A 16,980-nucleotide genomic window follows, 5' to 3' on the forward strand; every position below is an offset into this window, starting at 1 on the left:
TACTATTTTAAAGCCAAAGAACAGATTCTGGCTGATAAAAGCAGAAAAAGACTATTGAACCATTAGGCTCACAGAAACACTAAGAAGGTTGGAGAGTAGCTTTAGAAAGTGTGCTGGGGAGGAGAGGTGGTTCTGAGCAGTTAAAAGCACTCTAAATGCTACCTTGGAACCAGAGTGTTGATGTGAAGATGTCCCTGCTGCCGCTAAGGGTACGCTCCACTTTTCCTCCTGCTTGGCTCTAGGTGTAGAAATTACCGGCAGAGGCATCCGATTCACCAGGCCTTGGTTACCTGACTGCGAGGGTGCTGGGAAAGCAAGTACCTGCTCTTTTCCACGGTGGGAGGTGGGCTCTTATGTTACATCTAGATTTATGGTGGTAAGTTTCCCCGCATGAGAAGGGGTTTCAGGTGAAGGCTGGTCAAGAACACCTACCTCCGCTGCAAGGCTGTATTGGTTCCCAAGCCTTCAAACTGCTACTTTGCCCTTCAGGGATGCGGAGGAGACTTGGAGAGCTCTGAGCTTCAGTTACAGATTTGTTGGGGTGGATTTTGTTGTTCTTTTCTTTTGTTTTTAATTGTAACAGATTTATTGAGATACAATTCACATATACCATACAAGTTACTCATTTAAAATGTACAAGTCAGTGATTTTTAGTACACTCAGAATAGTGCAACCACCATCACAATCAATTTTATAACTTTTTCAACACCCTTCTTAAAGAAGCCCCAGCCCTCTAGCACTCGCTTCTCATTTCTTCCCAGTTCCCCCAGCTCAAGGCGATCACTAAACCACCGTCTCTATTTTGGGTCACTTCATAGAATGGAATCAGTGTGTGGTCCTTAGTGTACAAACCAGCTGTAGGGATACAAGGAATTGAGGCTGTGGGGATGGTCTCACGGGGGGTCAGGGTAGCTAACTGCTGTCCCGAGTCATCCATGGTTTGCCCTCTGGGGATGGCGGGTTCTGAGGACGGACAAAGAGGCTCAGGTCTTCACTGGTGCTGGCGAGAGAGGGGCCAAGTCAAGACTGCTCCCTGGATGGCTGAATGAGGGCAAACCAGCCAAGCCAGAGTCTGAGGGTGGGGCTAGATTGTGTGCTAAGGACACCAGGCAACACAGGAACTGGATGGCAGACAGGAACACGCCAAGTTGTGGGGCCACAGTTGGTGAGTTCTTTGCTTGTGAAATGCTGGAGACTTGTTGCAGATGAGCAGGTAGGTCCCTGTGGGAGACCGAGGGTGGACGGAGTTGAGCGAGTGCAGAGGAAGACCAGCGGCGTGGAGCTCAGCCCACCTGGGAGCCCAGGGGGCGGCAGCAGCGGGCAGTGTTAAAGCAGGAGACCCATCTTGTCCCCTACACGCGCTGCATACTTGCCTGGCTACTAGAGCCCAGAGGCGCTCTGGGTTTCTGGTGGGGGATAGGCTCAGAAAGAGCACAGGAACCAAGAGAAGGGCAAAAAACTCTGGACCTAAATGCTACCTCAAGAATAGGCATGGCCTGGACCAGTTAGAGAGTAGGCCATGATCTCTGGCGTGGAGGTGGAGAGGCACCAAGGTGGGACACTGCAGCAGCCCGGGTGTGCACTGGGGCCTGGCACAGCCTGAGACTGCTGAGGCCTGTAGCTCTGCTGTGAGGATCACCAGCAGCTCCGTGGGGCTGCCCTACTGTAGAGCAAAGCAAGCACAGGCCCTCTGGTCCGTCGCCTTGTCCTGGGCGCCCTGACCTCTTTTCCCCTTACGGATTCTATTCCAAATCTGTCCTGGGTGGCACCCAGTTCTCTCTGTCTGGCCTCTGAGCCCTCTGTCACCACCTGACTCACCCCGTCACCCACCTCCTTTCTTCTGTAGCTTTCTCCTAGTCGCCTCTTGGCTGCAAGAACCATGGACTCAGGATGCCTGGGTCACTCCTTCCCTCCTCCCCTGATGGCCTTTGCCAAAAGGCAGAGCTCCACTGCTGGCACGCGGCCCCCCTAGCCTGACCCGCCCTGCCTCAGTGTGGGTGGTGCCAGGGGTTCAATCTGCAGTGCAGCCCTGCCTACCGGGCTGGTTGGGGTTTGGCTCTGGTGACAGTGGGCTGCTCTGCACCGCCAGGAGGAGGAGGAGAATTCCATCTAGGTCCGCTTCCAACCCAGACCCTAAAGTGTCTGGGCGGCACACATCCGCCTCCTGGGTGCCTTCAAGGGCCCTCTGTCTCACGGTCCCCTGCCAGCCTTACTAGGGAAGGCACCCTCACTGCTGGGGCTGGTGGCCATTGGCAAAGCCTCGCCGCGCCAAATGCTCCCACACCCGGTGCTCGTCAGAACCCCACAGTGACCGGTCCACTTCCACAAAGAAGGAAAATGGAGCCCTGCTGGATAATCTGCCCAAGTTACATGAGTCTCCAGCCTGCCGGGGGAAGGCACTGCTGACCACACCCCCTCCAAGAGGGGGGTCCACCCCTGTCCACTTCATCCCCTGCCCAGAGGGCATTGCTAGTCACGCCTGACTCCTCCACCTTCCTCCCCAGGAAGTCACCCTCACCCTACGAGTGGCTGTTGGCACGAGATGGCCGCGGAACCAGAGGACTCGTCTTCCCCTTTAGCCAGGAAAGTGCTCTGCGCCCCTGTCAGATCCCAAGTAGTCAGCACACAGGCCATGTCCTCCAACTCCTGTGTTTTATTTCTGTAGAAAGCCCCAGCCCTGGCCCCATCCCCAGGGCTACCGAAAGGTAGAGAAGCTCTGGGTGACAGTGCAGGAGGCATAGGGCACACCCCGAGATCGAATCTGCAGCGTGTGGAAGGTGAGGGGTGGGTTGGGGCCTGAGGAGCCTGGGTTCAGGGACTCGGTGTGAGGCTCCATCACAGTCACGGGGACTGCATAGGACAGCATCTGGGGCCGGTCATCGTGGCGTCTCACCGTGCCCTTGCCCAGGAGGTGCAGGATGGAGGACAGGACATCGCTACTGCTGCAGGCAGACCCCCTCCCCAGGCTGCTGACCAAACCCCTGGGAGGACATGGGCCCTTCTGCCAAGCCTCCAGCACCTGGTATGGAGAAGGAAGGGGGAACAATGGGTCAGAGACACCCAGCTTACCCCACATCTCGCTTCCACCCCAAGCACAAGCTGCTAGAGCAGTCAGTTCTAAGGACACCAGGTGCACGCCAACCTCAATCTTCATGCCTACAGGCACCACAGTGAACAAGAGGCTTCAAATGTGGACCCACCTGCCCCTGTGGACCACATCCCCCATCCCAAAGCTCCCTCATCCACTGCCCACCCTCACCTACCAGATAGACAAGCTGATCGATGTGCAGCCCCTGCTCCCCCCGGGCCTTGAGGATTCGGACAACGAGGCAGTTCAGAAGGTTCCGTCTCTTCTCCAGGTCCTGGCCATCTTCATCTTCAGCTTTCAGGTAGGTCTGAGGTGGGATGAGCCACACACTGCCCCTCCTGGGCCTGGGCTCCTCGCTGTCATCTCGAATCCTGAGCACACCTGAAACAAGCACTATCACTCAGTGGGGTGACCTATGGGGAGGCTGACCCTGGACCACGCCCCCCTGCCCTAAGTACAAACCTCCTGGGACATCCTTTTGCTCATGAAGGTCCAGGGGGCCTCTCGAAGAGGTGAGGAGCCCAACTGCCTGATTCAGCATCTCTGGAGAGAGCCCTGAGAGCGCCAGCATACTTTCTATGGAGACTTCCTTAGAGAAGAGAAAGCAACATTCAGGGTTTCCCCCAAAAGTGGGGCGGAGAGGGCGGAGGGGAGGAGGATGGGAGTCAAAGCTTAGGAAGAAAGGTGGGAGAGAGCAGGGAGGAAGCTGGGCCACCTTGAAGTCATTGAGATACAGCAGCAGCCACATCTGCACGGTGGACACGTGCAGGGTCTGGTCCCCAAACTGCAGCTCAGCCCGGCCCAGCCACGTCCACTGCAGCCGCCTCTGTGGGATCTGCTCTACGGTGGGGTAGCTCTGACCTGAGAAGGACCAGGGAGGAGGAGGGAGACTAAGAGTAGGGAAGGGAGGGAGCTGGGGCTGGTGAGGGTGTGCCATCAGTTGAGCTTTGCCCCTGCCAGCCTCCGCAGAGTGTGCGGCCTGCAGATTTGTGGACACTGTGGTTCCTGGCCTGAGCCTTCCAGAGCTCAGCCTTCTCTGCTGACTCCCCCATGAGCCTCAGGCATCGGGGAGCCTGGCCGTGTGCATAGCCCTGTACCAGGCAGGCTGATTAGGGTCTCTGAGGAGTTCCTCACTTAAAAAATATTATTTACTTACTTTTAGAGAGAAAGGAAGGGAGGGAGAAAAAGAGGAAGAAAAACAGTAATGCATGGTTGCTTCTCGTGCGCCCCCTACTGGGGGCCTGGCCTGCAACCCAGGCATATGCCCTGACTAGGAATCAAACCAGCAACCCTTTGGTTCACAGGCCTGCACTCAGTCCACTGAGCTACACCAGTCAGGGTGAGTTCACCATTTTGGGGGGGAGACAAAACCATGAAGGAAGGAAGGAAGGACAGGGGCTCCCATTAACTGGAATATCCCTGAGAGAGAAGCCAATGTCTGGGACTCCCTGAGGGCAGGTCTGATTCTCTTCCCCTCCTTTGCCACTGCCCCGCCCAGGATCAGCCCCAAGTGGGGAGCTTAGGTTACGGTGACTGACCAGGAGCCAGAAACCTACCACTGAGGGAGAGAGAGCCCTTTCTGGTGGCCTCCAGCCTCCATCCTCCTCACCACCCAAAGACAGTCTTGGGTCTCATTTTAAGGACAGAAAAGGCAATACTCTGGGGACCTGGTGCCTAACAATCCCACTCCCTGCTCTTCTTTCTCAAATCCACCCCATTAAAGCTCCCAACCCCAGGTTCTTCCCCAGTATCCCAGCCTCTTCCCAGCCCCCAGCTCCCTCTGCCTTCCTCCTCACTCTTGTCGTAGAAGTTGGAGTATCGGTTCAAAGTGCCCCTCAGGTAGGAGGGCAGGCAGGTTCGGGGGTTCAGTGTGTGGCAGATGGAGGCAATGGGCCAGCAGCGTGGTGACAAGACTAGCACAGACACTTCTGGCATTGCCCCCTCATAGTAGAGGTCCTCGTTCTCCTCCCCTTCTTCCGCCACATCTGCGGCCGCTGCTGCTCCAGCTCCCTTGGCTTCCTCTTCACACTCTCTCTCATGCTCCTTGCCACTGGCCTTATGGCCCAGCTGAAGGGAAGAAACAGAGTTCCCAAAAGCCAGTGGGGCTCCTCTGGTTTGCTCCATGTCACCCTTCTTACTAGCTACCATCTGCTAATCCCCTCCCTGGCCCCCACCTGTATTTCTTTCTCTGTGTCCTCCAGCTTCAGGAGTTCCTGATCGAGCCGCTGGAGCTGGTAGACGTGGAACTGGCGCTGCAGCTCCTCGGAGGTGCTCAGGCTCTGCAGCATCTGCTGGGGGAGGCGGCTGGGGAAGCAGGGACCGATCTGCTCCAGCACGGCCCCCTCCAGCCAGCTGGACCCCAGGCTCAGGAGACGGTCCGCCATGTAGTGCCTGCAGCACACACAGCCCGGGCCCGGCCTCAGTGCACGGCCCAGCTGCCCGCTCCCACCCTCCAGCCTGCCTGGACCCTAGACTTCCAGGCCCCGAGAGCTAGACCTGCCCCTGTCGTCCTGCCTCCCCCCAACTCTCACTCCCTAGGTCCACACTCACTGGTAGTAATGCTCGAATGTGGTGGCCATCTCCAGGCTGGAGAAAATCAGGACAGTTTCTAGGCACCGCTGCAATTGCACTAACATCTCCATCCCCCGGGCCCCACCAATCCGGCTGCCCTGGATCCGCTGGTCGATGTGCCGGGCAAACTGCTCACTCACCTGGGCAGTGGGAAGAGCACAGGAACACCATGCACTGGCAAGTGGAGGCGGTGGGTGGGAGCAGGGAGACGGGTCAGGCACAGCAGGTAGGAATGGCTCAAAGCTTCGTAAACTGGTCAACACTTTCATAGGACTCTTTCATAAAGTCATTAACAATCATGCAAACCAACATTCACAATTACGAGGTGTTTTTTCACGTTGAGCGTGTTTAAAAGTCGAACTAGTAACAATAATATGAGGAAATAAGTTACGTGCACGGAGATGGTCACGCTGCAGTGTTGCTGATGACACAGAGCCACCAGAAGCAACCAGGCAGCTGCTGCCCCTGCTCCCGCTGCCCCAGCCTTTGCGCACCAGGGAGCCTGTCACATTTTCGTTGATTTATCATTTGCTTAACTCTGTGTCTTCCCTAGAAGATGGTAAACTTTTGAGAGGAGAGACTTTGTCTATCTTCAGCTTTCATCACAGTGTCTGATACATTTTAAGCACTTGTTAAATATTTATGGGAGGAGGGCAATGGGGGAGTAAATTATAGTACATCCATTAGATGGTATTTATGCACAAATAAAAAATAAGGGTGAATAACAACACTGGAAAAGGCTTTTAATGTAATGATCAAGGAAAACAGGAGAGAGAATTTTAGCTCCTCTTGAGTAAACTGTTAAATCATGAATTCAAAGAGGAGAAAGTTTATCAAGATATAGTAGGACTGCACTCTGTGGGTAATGATTTTTTTCTTTGAACTTTAGGTAACATGGCTATAGGCCGATACACGTTGCTCGTTGAATGGGAACGGAAAGCTGGGCCACTCTGAGGAGGTGGGAGTGGAGAGCCTGTGGGAAGAGGCCCAGGGCGGAGGCGAGGTTGGGATGCTCACATGAGCAGCTTTGAGAAAAGGGAGCTTCAGCAAGGCCCCAGCACAGCCGTTCTGCAGCGCCAGCAAGAAAGCCGCCCGTGGCCCGAACAGCTCAGAGCTCGACTTCTGCAGCTTATTGAAGTGTTCGCAGTAGCGCGGCACGAAGTCATCGTCCTGCCAGTGTGAGGTCAGAAAAGTGTTCACCTGGGGGGAGAGGGGCAGCTGTGTGAGCAGGCAACCCAACAAGCCACCATTACAGCTCCACCCCACTCCCCGCCCCGGCCCCTGCCCACCTGCTCCTCCACCACAGCCTGCCAACAGCGGGTCAGGTTTTTCAGGATGCTACTGGGAAGCCCCCGAGTAGCCAGGGAGCTCCAGTCGTGGCTTCTGTTTCTGCCCTCTGTGGAGACAGAGGGAGGGGCAGAGGCAAGATGGGGGCAGCCCCTCAGCTCCTTGGTCCCGTTTCAAGGGTGAGCCCTGGGGCCTTTCCTGACATGCTGCCACCCCAAATGGTGCTCCTGGGTGGGAGTGACAAAGAGCTGGAAGAGGAATAGGCTGAGCACATAGGGAGGAGTAGGGTGAGGAGGGGCAGAAGCTGCAGTATGTGAACGGGGGCTCACAGGGCCGTACTCCTACCTGAGCTCCTGCCTGAATCTCCCGGTACTCACTGGGATGAGGAGTGGCCCCCACCACGGCAGGCGCCTCACAGGGCTCCACGTGCACCAGCAGGTGGGTGAGGTGACGCACCCTTGAGGAGAAGGCTGCCGTGCGGCTCTGGGGGTTGGGAGCAGCCTCGCGACACTCCAGGTACTGGTCCAGCAGCCAGCCCAGAGGGCTGATGCCATCCTCATCTAGAAGGCAGGGAAAACAAGCCCAGGCAGAGCACATCTCCAGGGAGAGGGAGAGGCTGGCGGGACTGGAGTGTGGAGAAAGAGCAACTAGACAGACTGATATGGGGAAAGGAGGTGGCAAGGTCCCTCCCGACCTTAGGGTGTCAGCTGGCACTGAGAGACCTGGGGAAGGAGCTGGCCCCAGGCTGTGAGAAGGGGGAACTGGGGCTCCAAACAAACATGCAGGTCCTAAAAGGGCCAAGAGAATCACCAGGGTGGCTCTAGGGCAGAGCAAGAAGAGGCCGGTTAGTGGTGAACAGCAGGACAGTCAAGAGGGCCAGGGGTCGGGATGCTTACCAGGGGAGGTGATGTTCTGCACCAGGGGGCTGACCAGGGCCTCCCAGCAGGTCTTGCCCAGTGCTTGGGCCGCTTCGTTGTCAGGGAGGAAGAGATCGGCAAAGTTCTGCTCCTGGCGCAGAGCCCCATTGAGTCTGGAGTTGATGATGGAGGAGGAAGGCATCAGAGAGTCGAGGCCTAAGTGACCCTGGTGACCACCAAGACTAAGATTGCCAGCTCACCCCCAGCAACCAGACCAAATCCCCGCGTAGTACTGGACAACTCCCCACACGTTAACTGGTACATCCCACTTGCAGCCCACCTGCAACATCTCTTCTCTTTATTATTTCCTCCACTCCCCAAACTGCAGAGCATCCCAGCCCACCCCCAAGCATGTTAGCTCTCTATCTTATGCCCTCCCCTCCGCAGAACCCACCCAGCCATCTGTAATACTCTCACCCTTGGCACACACAGGCACACACATGCTCACGCTCACCTGGAACTCAGGTGCAGGAGGCTCCTGCGGTCCTCCACTATGTCCTGGCTCCAGGCCTGTGCCCGAACCATGTAGAAGAGGCGTGTGTGGCGACACAGCTGCTCCCGGAACACTGGCCAGAACGTGGGTTTGGGGCCCAGGACCTCCAGCCCTCGAATGCGCGTGTCGATACCATCCTGCAAGGCACACACCTCCGTTCTCACTGGTCCACATTCTCCTCAGAATGGGCTGGAGTCAGCCACACCCTCCCTCATGCCTCACCCCTGGAGCGGCTCACGACCCAGGCTGGAGCTCTGGCCCACGATGGACAACAGCTGCAGGGCACAGGGCCCCGTGCCCGGGAGCCGCCCACCACAGCCCGCCCTACCTGCTGGCAGCGCTTTATGCGAATCTGGATGACGGGCCAGAAGCGGTTCAGGTTCTCCAGGAGGGTCACCCGGCTGGCGGAGGGCATCACATTCACCTGGCGGGGGGCGGAGAGGGTTTTCACCTCCACGAGTGTGGATGAGAGTGCTGAAAGCGCAAGTTGGTTCCTGCCCCCTCGCTGTGTGTCCCCCCGGCCCTGGCCCTGCAGCGTCCTGATGAACGGGTGCTAATGCCACCCTCGCTGTTCGGGGCCTGATGCCATCCCAAAGGCACAGGGATAGAGGACCGCTTTCTATAGGGCACACGACAGGGAGGAATGTAGGAGTCGGGCAGGAGAGTTGGTCCTGTGAGGGGTGGTCTGATGGCACAGGGGTCCCTACCGAGTTGAGTTCTGTGGTAGGAGAGCTGGTGCCGTCGCCCCCGAACACCACCACCCTGGCCGGCATGTAGCTCGAGTCTTCACTAGCCACCAGCAGAGTCAGCTGCCTGGGAGCAGGGAAGAGGAACCAATTGGAACTGGAACCAGTCATGTCCTTGAAGACAGAGCCAAGGGGACCCTTTGATCATGTTCACAGGGTGATGCTTCCCCCAAAACAATCATGGAAATTGTGCGAAAGTACAGGTGTGGCCAAGCATGGGCGTGGAGCGCATTACCTGATGAGGACGCCCTGCTGCATGTGCAGGGTGATGTAGTGGGAGCCGGTGCTGCCGTTGGACTCCCAGTAGGTCTTGGGGTTGCAGTCCGTCAGCTTGCTGGCCCGGTGCGGGTTGGAGGACACCTCCACCTTCTCCCAGCACTTGTCCTCCTTCACTTCCACACTGGAGCCTGGGGGCAGTGGGAAGGGGTGGTGGTCACAGCCTGGTACATGTGGAGGGAAAACAGATGCAGGGATGGGAACACGGAGGCATGTGGGGACAGGCACAAACCCTGGCACAGATATCTGAGGAACACGTCAAAGAAGGGGATGTTGATGGGTCGGTGGGTCCGTCTGTGGTCTTCGATCTGACCCAGCACCATCTGCAACCGGAACACCAGAGAGAAGGGGCACAGGGAGGACAGAGGAACGTGGAGAAACACAGAAATACTAGTGGAAAAAGACTCAGCAGCAATGGGACTCCTCCATAACCCTGGCAGAACAGGTCCGGGTGGGGCACAGGTGCAGAGAACAAATGCCCCCAGGTTTACTAGACTCCCCTGCCTGCCCCTACTTCAGAAACAGCCCCCTCCCCTCCAGTGCTCAGGTTTCTATTCTTACCCACCTATGAACCCACAAGCTTCCCTGTCCTTCCTCCTGACCTGGATGCAGCCTCCCAGGATGTTGGTGGTGAGTTTCTGATAGAGGTGGGCATGCTTCTCACACTTGGACACCATGTCCCGCAGCTCCTGAGCCAGGTCCAGCTTTCCCAGCTGCTTTTCCAGGGCCTTGGAGATGGCATCTCGGGCTCCCAGCTGATTCAGCACCACGGCATAGTCCCTGCTCACCGAGGCCAGGTGGTGCAGGAAGAAGATCAGTTCCTGGAGTACCTAGGACAGGGGCAGAGGAGGTGAGTAAAGGGGATAAGGTACAGGCCACAGGAGCATCTGCAGCAATGTTTACTTACACCGACTGTGTGCTGGGGCTACTGCAGTGAACAAGACAGAGTGAGGAAGGAAAAAGACAGGGATGGAGGAGACATGAGGGCTGGGTGGAGGGAGGAAACCAAAGACAACTGAAGTGGAAAAGCCAGGAGATGCCCTGCCCGGCTGGGGTTCTTAACTACTGATTGTGTGCAATAGGTGCGGAGTGCATCCCAGCTCGTTTCTTTTCAGGCCCAGCTGTGGGGCTGCATTTTCGGATCCTCAGGCACCAAGCAGACACCTGTCAGCAGGGCGGCGGCCAAGAGGGACCAGAGGTGTGTGTGAGCACTCAAGGGAATCTACCTTGGAAACTGAAATCTGGTAACAGCCAAAGGTGAACACTGCACATGCCCACTATCACCAGGACCCTAGTCCTCAGACCCCAAGTCTTCCATGCCCAGGATGTCATTGTGACAGGGGACTATGGGACATGATGGTCCCCCCTACCTCCTTCACCCCACTGCCCCCTCTACGGGTCCAGCCAAATGGGAGCCACCGAGGCTCTTGATGCAGTACGTACATAACCTTTTGTGTAAAAAAGGGTATGGCAAATAAGATCATACATTTGGAGGGATCATATATTTGAGTTTGTTTATATTTACATAGGAAATACACACGGATATATAAATTAATAAAGTGGGTACCACTAAGGGGAAAACAGGAATTCAGGTGGGAGTGAGAGTTCTTGGTGTATACCTTGTTAAATCGTTTTGATTTGTCAACTGTGTGAATGTATTACCTATTTAAAGAAATAAAATTCAGCCCTGGCTGGTGGGGCTCAGTAGAGTGAGTGTCGGCCTGAGAACCAAGGGGTCGCAGGTTTGATTCCCGGTCAGGGCACATGTCAATGTTGCAGGCCAGGTCCCCAGTAGGAGGGTGTGTAAGAGGCAACCACACACTGATGTCTCTCCCCCTCTCTTTTTCCCTCCCTTCCCCTCTCTAAAAATAAATAAATAAAGTCTTTAAAAAGTAAAATTCGATTTTAAAGACAAAGCCCACACCAAGAGCACAAAGGCTCCACTGCGCCCTTCAGAGCCCCACCCGGCAGGTCTGCCTCATCAGAGGTTGCCTTTCGCCCTCTGCCTTCAGCGTCTCCCCAGAGCAGGGCAGGGGTACCTCCCGGTCTGTGTCCGCGGACCGCAGGCAGGCCATGCAGGCATCCATCGCCTCGTGCCAGGGGAGCAGCAGTGCTTCGGGGAAGTCCACCAACCGCGTCAGGATTCTGGGGTGCAGGGGTGGGAGGAGAGATGTGCAGCAAGCCTTGGAGATCCCCCTCCGCCTACCCCACCTCTCAGCGTCCCATCACCTCAGAACGGCCAGGTGCAGGGCCTTGTTGGCCGCTGGAGTGTCCAGGCTCTGCATCAGCACCAGGAAGGGCTGGGGCTGCCGCTGCAGCCTCCGCAGCAGTGACTTGATCTCGCTCTCCTGGGTCCCCTCGGAGCTGAGGGCTTGCTCCAGATCCAGCACAAGTTTCCCAGCTGGCCCATGCCCCTCCACCAGATGTCGCAGGGGACTGCTAGGGCACGGCGTCAGGGGCTCCTCTGCTACAGGATGGGGGAAGTCACAGGGTTGGCCACTGTTAGTGACGTAAAGAATCAGAGAAGGACAGATTCACAACTCTCAATCTTCTTTCCTAATTTCTCCTAGAAATGTCTTCAATTTGTTCTGTCCCCCTACAAGGTAGGTTCTGGGATCTCATTGTATCTTGTTATGTACTTATAAGACAACTTCATGACAAATTTTATATCGTATGTCCTTACATTTGCAAAGGAGCTTCCTGACTACAGAAAAGCAGAGCATTTCCCTGTATCTAAAATCAAGCAATAATTTGTTTTTCTCTACAATGGGAAAAATTAAATGCGGGGCGTGGGCTTTTGAAGGAGTTAAACGTTACATCCTCCTTCATTCTGTGGAAGGAGCACATCGTCTGCTTTTCTCATTCATTGCTCATCTCTAAGTTTTGGTTTCTCCCCGAGGTGCCATCTCTTCCAAACGGGATGATTGCACAAAACCCAGCACAGCCCTCTCTCCTACGCTCACGCCCTCCTGGAGGCCACTCTGCAGAGCTGCTGTTTCTGTCTGGTGCCCCACCTTTCACTCTGGCCACATCTACTGATTCCTGAGGCTGAGCCTGGGCTTCCAGCAGAGACGGGTAAGTTGGCTGCCCTGCCAGGGCCTCTGGCGCGTATTTCCTGCAGACACGGCAGTTAAGCAGGTCCCTGAGAGTGCTGTCATCGAGTCGCTGTAGCAGAGCCAGCAACAGGTCCTGAGCCAACTCCACAGGCATGGCCAGCTCAGCCAGGATCTCGTCATCCAGAATCTGTCATCGGGGAGAAGCTCTCACTGCAGGCATCCCTGCCAGCAGAGAGGCTCCAGGGCCACTTGGTAGGGGTGGGGATCTCTGCACATGCCTTCACCATCCTGAACCTCCCATTGCTGGCAGCTGGCTCCTCCCGAACAGCTCGCCAACACCCCCGAGCATTTTAGATTCCTCCCCTGAAGCCCCTCACACTGTCAATCTACCCACCCATCCCGAGCCTCCCAAATGCTCTGTCACAGTGCAACCCTTGCAGCGGAGACCTCCAACTTCTCTGTGTCTCCAGGCCGGCTCTACCTCCCCATCCAGGTTCTCCTGGAGGATCTGGAGAACCTCCTGATGGGCAGGTCCATCCAGCTTCTTGATGAAGAAGAGGAGCTCCCACCACTCAGCCTGGGTCAGGTGTTCATTCTCCTCAGTGTCCTCATCCTCAGGTAGCACGTAGGGCGTGGCGTAGAGCTCTGTCATGGGCTTCCACCGCCAGGAGGGCAGGGCTATGGGAACGGGTCATAGGCACGGCGATGTCATGGCCCACCCAGCCAGACTGCTGCTCCTGTGCCCAAAGCTTATTCCAGGTTCCTCTCCAGGCTCACCTACACCCTGGGCTCCACTGACCACTGCCCCCTGGTACTCGTCGGCCTCAACCACGTCCTCGACGTCTTCTTCAAAACCCAGAATCTCCAGCATGTGCCAGTGTACCCAATAGGTGCGGCCTGTCGATCCCCACAGCACCTGGAAGACGTAGGGGGAAAACAGAGAGGGAAGGGAAGTAGAGAGCTCGCTTAATGGCTGGCTGTGGCCCAGTGATGAGGACATACAGTCCTCAGGTGACCCTTGTCCAGGTTTGGAAAAACCTTCAGATAGCAAAACACCGGCATAGGGAGAACACGAACATGCACACAGGACGCGTTCCCCTACTGACACTGGCTGTGCCTCATCTCCTCTCCCATCCTCCATGGCTTGTGCCCCTACACTTCCTCCTGGCCTACAACCACCTTGCCTTCCTGACCCTGGCCTTTGGGAGAGCCTTGCTGTATCAGTTCCTTCCTGGGAATCTTTCTGACCTCACAGACTCCTAAACAGATTTTCTCAGCCCTTCAAATGCCCCCCTTCTCAATGGTTGACCCCTGTTTGACCATTTCAATTCTCTTGCGGTTTTCTCCTTGGGTGACCTCCCAGATCCCCCTGCATGGAAGCCCCAGCTATGTATCACCCAAAAAGATGCCCGACAGTGTCCCACCACCAAGCGCTGGCCCACCTGCACGGGGGGCACGCCACTGTTGCTCTGCCGGAACTCGCCCTCGTCCCCGGCACTGATCTCCTCATAATCGTCCAGCATCCGCACTCGCATCCCGGGCTGCAGTGTATCCCGCACATACAAGGCGTAGGTGTTGCCACTTGCGAACTCAGAGCGAGGGCGAAACCGCCTTGACCTCCTGAGGGAGTCCTGGGCCTGGGCGGGTGGCAGCCCGAGGCCTGCACCTGCCAGCGGGGGCTGGAAGATGGAACTGGAGGACCGCGCCGAGGGCCCCTGTCTGCTTGAGGCCCAGTCCCAGCGCATGACCTGCACCAGCTCTGAGATCAGGGTGCCCATGGCCATGCTGAACTCCAGCTCCAGGCGACCCCTCTCCCCACTCAACTCCTCGGGAGCAGAGCTGTTCTGGCCTCCTGGTTCTGCAGCACTGTCATTCAGTTGGTCCAGGAGAGAGGTAGCGTACAAATAGTGCTTCCCCAGGGAGAAGAGTAGTCTTCCTGGGACCTGTAGGACACAACCTTTGGCCTACATCCACTTTGTCCAGCCTTTAGCCCACTCTCTACACCATCCTCTATGGAGAGGTGTAAAGGCCTGGTCCCTCGATTTTCCTAGCTTCACCCCGAGTGCCCCCAACAGAATACCTGTGGCAGCTGAATGCCCTCGAAGGACATGGGGTGTTCAGAGAGTGTGGCCTGTGCAAACAAAGCCAGAAGAGCACAGCGGCTGTCAAAATCCAGGTGTTTTTCAATGGCCTCTTGCTGGCTCAGTGACAGAAGGATCTGGGTCCGGGTCCCTGTAACCCACACCCCTGTCAGTAACTGCTCCCTAACCTCACCCTTCCCAGGCACCTCTCCTAGACCCCCCCATCCCTCGGTCCAACCCTTTTTCCACCACACACTAGGAATGACGTGATTTGCTGATTTGCTTCAAAAGATAAAACTTCCATAGAAAGCCAATTAATATGAGCTTTTGGACACTCAGTCTTTCTTCTTTCTGCAGATGTGCCCATACCTACCTCCCCACCTCCCTTTCTTCCAACTCTGAGAGAAGAGCAACAGATCACTTATGTACTGATGAGGTCCCACTCCTGCTACAGTGTCCTGTGAAGCCCTAAGCCGACCCAGCCCCTCTGCTGCTCTCCCTTCCTCCACACACTACTCCTCACCAGCATCGTGAGAGGCCAGGGCTTGCATCATCCGGCCTGCGCTCCAGCGAATCTGATAATCGGGACTACTCAACATGTGCATGAGCAAGTCCAGGACCCTTGGGTCTTTGAAGACCCCAGTGAGGGGCTCGATGCTGGCATAGGCGCTGAGCACATGGACAGTGTGGAGCAGAGGAGCAGGCGGGACAGTGCCCACACACTCCTCCAGCTGCCGAAGGGCCCTCTGAATCAGGGACTTCACATCCGTTTCCATCTCCCCCAGCACAGATTTGTCCAGAGCCCCAGCCTCCCCTGCAGTCTCCTGGGAGGGCCCGACAACGTGGCCATCCTTGCCCAGCATCTTGTGGCAGTTGGCATAGATCTCATCATTGGACATCCACAGCAGGATGTGCTCAGCTTTGCAGTCCGCTTGATCTCCTTCCCCATCCTCCTCATGTCTCAGGATAAGCCAGCGGATCTGGTACTCAGGATGCCCATCGTGGCCCACTCGCTGGCGGATCAGCTCATCAGGATAGGCATGCAAGCTGGGCCCCAGGGGCACTCTGAATTCCCTGTAGCGGAGTTCCCCCACCATCCTGGCACCTGGGGCAAACAAGGAAAAGAGAATAGGCAAGCGGGAGTGAGAGAGGAGGTCAGAAAATCAAGGACCTCCAGGAGAGCAGAAGCAAATGTGGCACCAGCTGCTGGGCTGAGTGGGGCAAACCAGGGCCCAGGAGTTGCCTGCTGCATGCTGGGTGGGGCCAGAGGCAAGCAGAACACTGGGGTGTTTGTTGTGAGAGAATATACAATTTGGGGGCTAAAATCAGGGTCTAAGGCCCTGTAGCCTAGAGTGGATTTGTTTGGAGCAGTGGGAAGGGGACAGTGGGGGCTGGGCAGTCTTAGACAAGGGTATCCTGGGGCCCTGGGACAGGTGGAGGTAGCCCAGAGCAGGGTGTGTTGGGGGTGGGGCGCTGAGGAAAGACAGGAGTGTGTATGGTAAGCTCCGATGCTTGAAGCACAGGAGTGTGAGTCGCAGAGCAAGGAGACCCAGAGAACTAGTGGTTGGGTAGAGCGCATGGCGCCATGGATTGGGGGCAGGGGCTGGTGGGCTGCAGGCGCCTATGACTGGTGGCACTGGAGCAGCAAGGCCAGTGCGGTCAAGGCAAGGCCCCGGGCAAAGTGCACAGGAGACCCCGTAGGTGAGGGGTTGGAGGCTTGGTAGACGAGGGTAGCAGGCAAGAGGCTTGGTAGACGAGGATCACAGACCCGAGAAGCCAAAGAGGGCGGGGGCACGCGCGACAAGGTGGGGGTGGGTGGCCGGAGGCAGGATAAAGGAGAATCCCGAAGCACAATGGAATAGGGGGACACGAGGTCGGGTGCAGGGAAAGCTCCGGAGGGCTCGTTGGGGAAGGAAAACCCAGGGTAGGAGCAGGGGGCCGCGGTGGGGCGCTGGCCACCTCAGAAGTCGATTGGGGTCCTGGTGAGAGGCCTGTCCTTCTCTGAGCTAGGGACGCAGCGCAGACGATGGCGGCGATGCTGGCTGGCAGATTTGGGCTCCGCCTGGGTCCCCCAAGGGGGTCGAGGTAGAGAGGCAGGAGGGGGCGTGCCTCCGCAGGACAGGCGTTGGGGCAGGGGGTGTGGCTTGCAGGGGCTCAGCGTCCGGAGGCTGGGCCACTGTCACCGTCAAAGTGTGCAGGTCTGCTACAGCCGGGCAGGGAAGGGCAGATCCCCAGCCCTTCGTGCCACCCACCCAGCTCGGGGGGCTGCGCCACTCGTCCAGCGGCTTAGCTGATTCCGTTGCACCCCAAGGAAAGCGAAGGGCCCTGGGGCGGAGCTGTGGGTGCCACCTCGGCGACACGAGGCTCCACCTCCTCCTTTCCACCCTATCCTCTTCCTTTCCCTCCTCCCTCCTGCTACCGGAAGTGCCTTCTGCATGTCCCCAAGTCACAACTGTGTAAGACCT

The 16,980-nt window shown here is 56.9% G+C and overlaps 1 protein-coding gene across 4 annotated transcripts; it reads right to left on the bottom strand.

Moving 5' to 3' along the window:
• Window positions 1-593: 593 nt before the first annotated feature.
• CUL7 (cullin 7) lies at window positions 594-16,870 on the bottom strand. Of its 4 annotated transcripts, none has more exons than XM_045193093.3 (27): window positions 16,475-16,870; window positions 15,039-15,620; window positions 14,515-14,666; window positions 13,877-14,377; window positions 13,212-13,350; window positions 12,916-13,112; window positions 12,393-12,621; window positions 11,608-11,842; window positions 11,418-11,523; window positions 9,981-10,208; window positions 9,611-9,701; window positions 9,338-9,509; window positions 9,064-9,169; window positions 8,685-8,780; window positions 8,318-8,493; window positions 7,843-7,976; window positions 7,324-7,506; window positions 6,949-7,055; window positions 6,677-6,859; window positions 5,639-5,799; window positions 5,263-5,479; window positions 4,885-5,155; window positions 3,804-3,949; window positions 3,551-3,677; window positions 3,264-3,469; window positions 2,894-3,019; window positions 594-1,221 (listed from the first exon to the last, which is right to left on the bottom strand). In XM_045193093.3, the coding sequence occupies exons 2-27, from the start codon at window positions 15,610-15,612 to the stop codon at window positions 1,021-1,023; spliced, it is 5,064 nt and encodes a 1,687-aa protein (XP_045049028.2). In that variant the 5' UTR covers window positions 15,613-15,620; window positions 16,475-16,870; the 3' UTR covers window positions 594-1,020. The 4 variants fall into 4 exon arrangements, with proteins under 4 accessions (XP_045049028.2, XP_045049026.2, XP_071075724.1 ...); XM_045193091.3 differs by having other exon boundaries at window positions 595-1,221; window positions 11,608-11,845; XM_071219623.1 differs by lacking the exon at window positions 594-1,221 and having other exon boundaries at window positions 2,604-3,019.
• Window positions 16,871-16,980: the final 110 nt, after the last annotated feature.

This window comes from Desmodus rotundus, chromosome 11, assembly GCF_022682495.2.
Source record: "Desmodus rotundus isolate HL8 chromosome 11, HLdesRot8A.1, whole genome shotgun sequence".
Taxonomy (NCBI): Eukaryota; Metazoa; Chordata; class Mammalia; order Chiroptera; family Phyllostomidae; genus Desmodus; species Desmodus rotundus.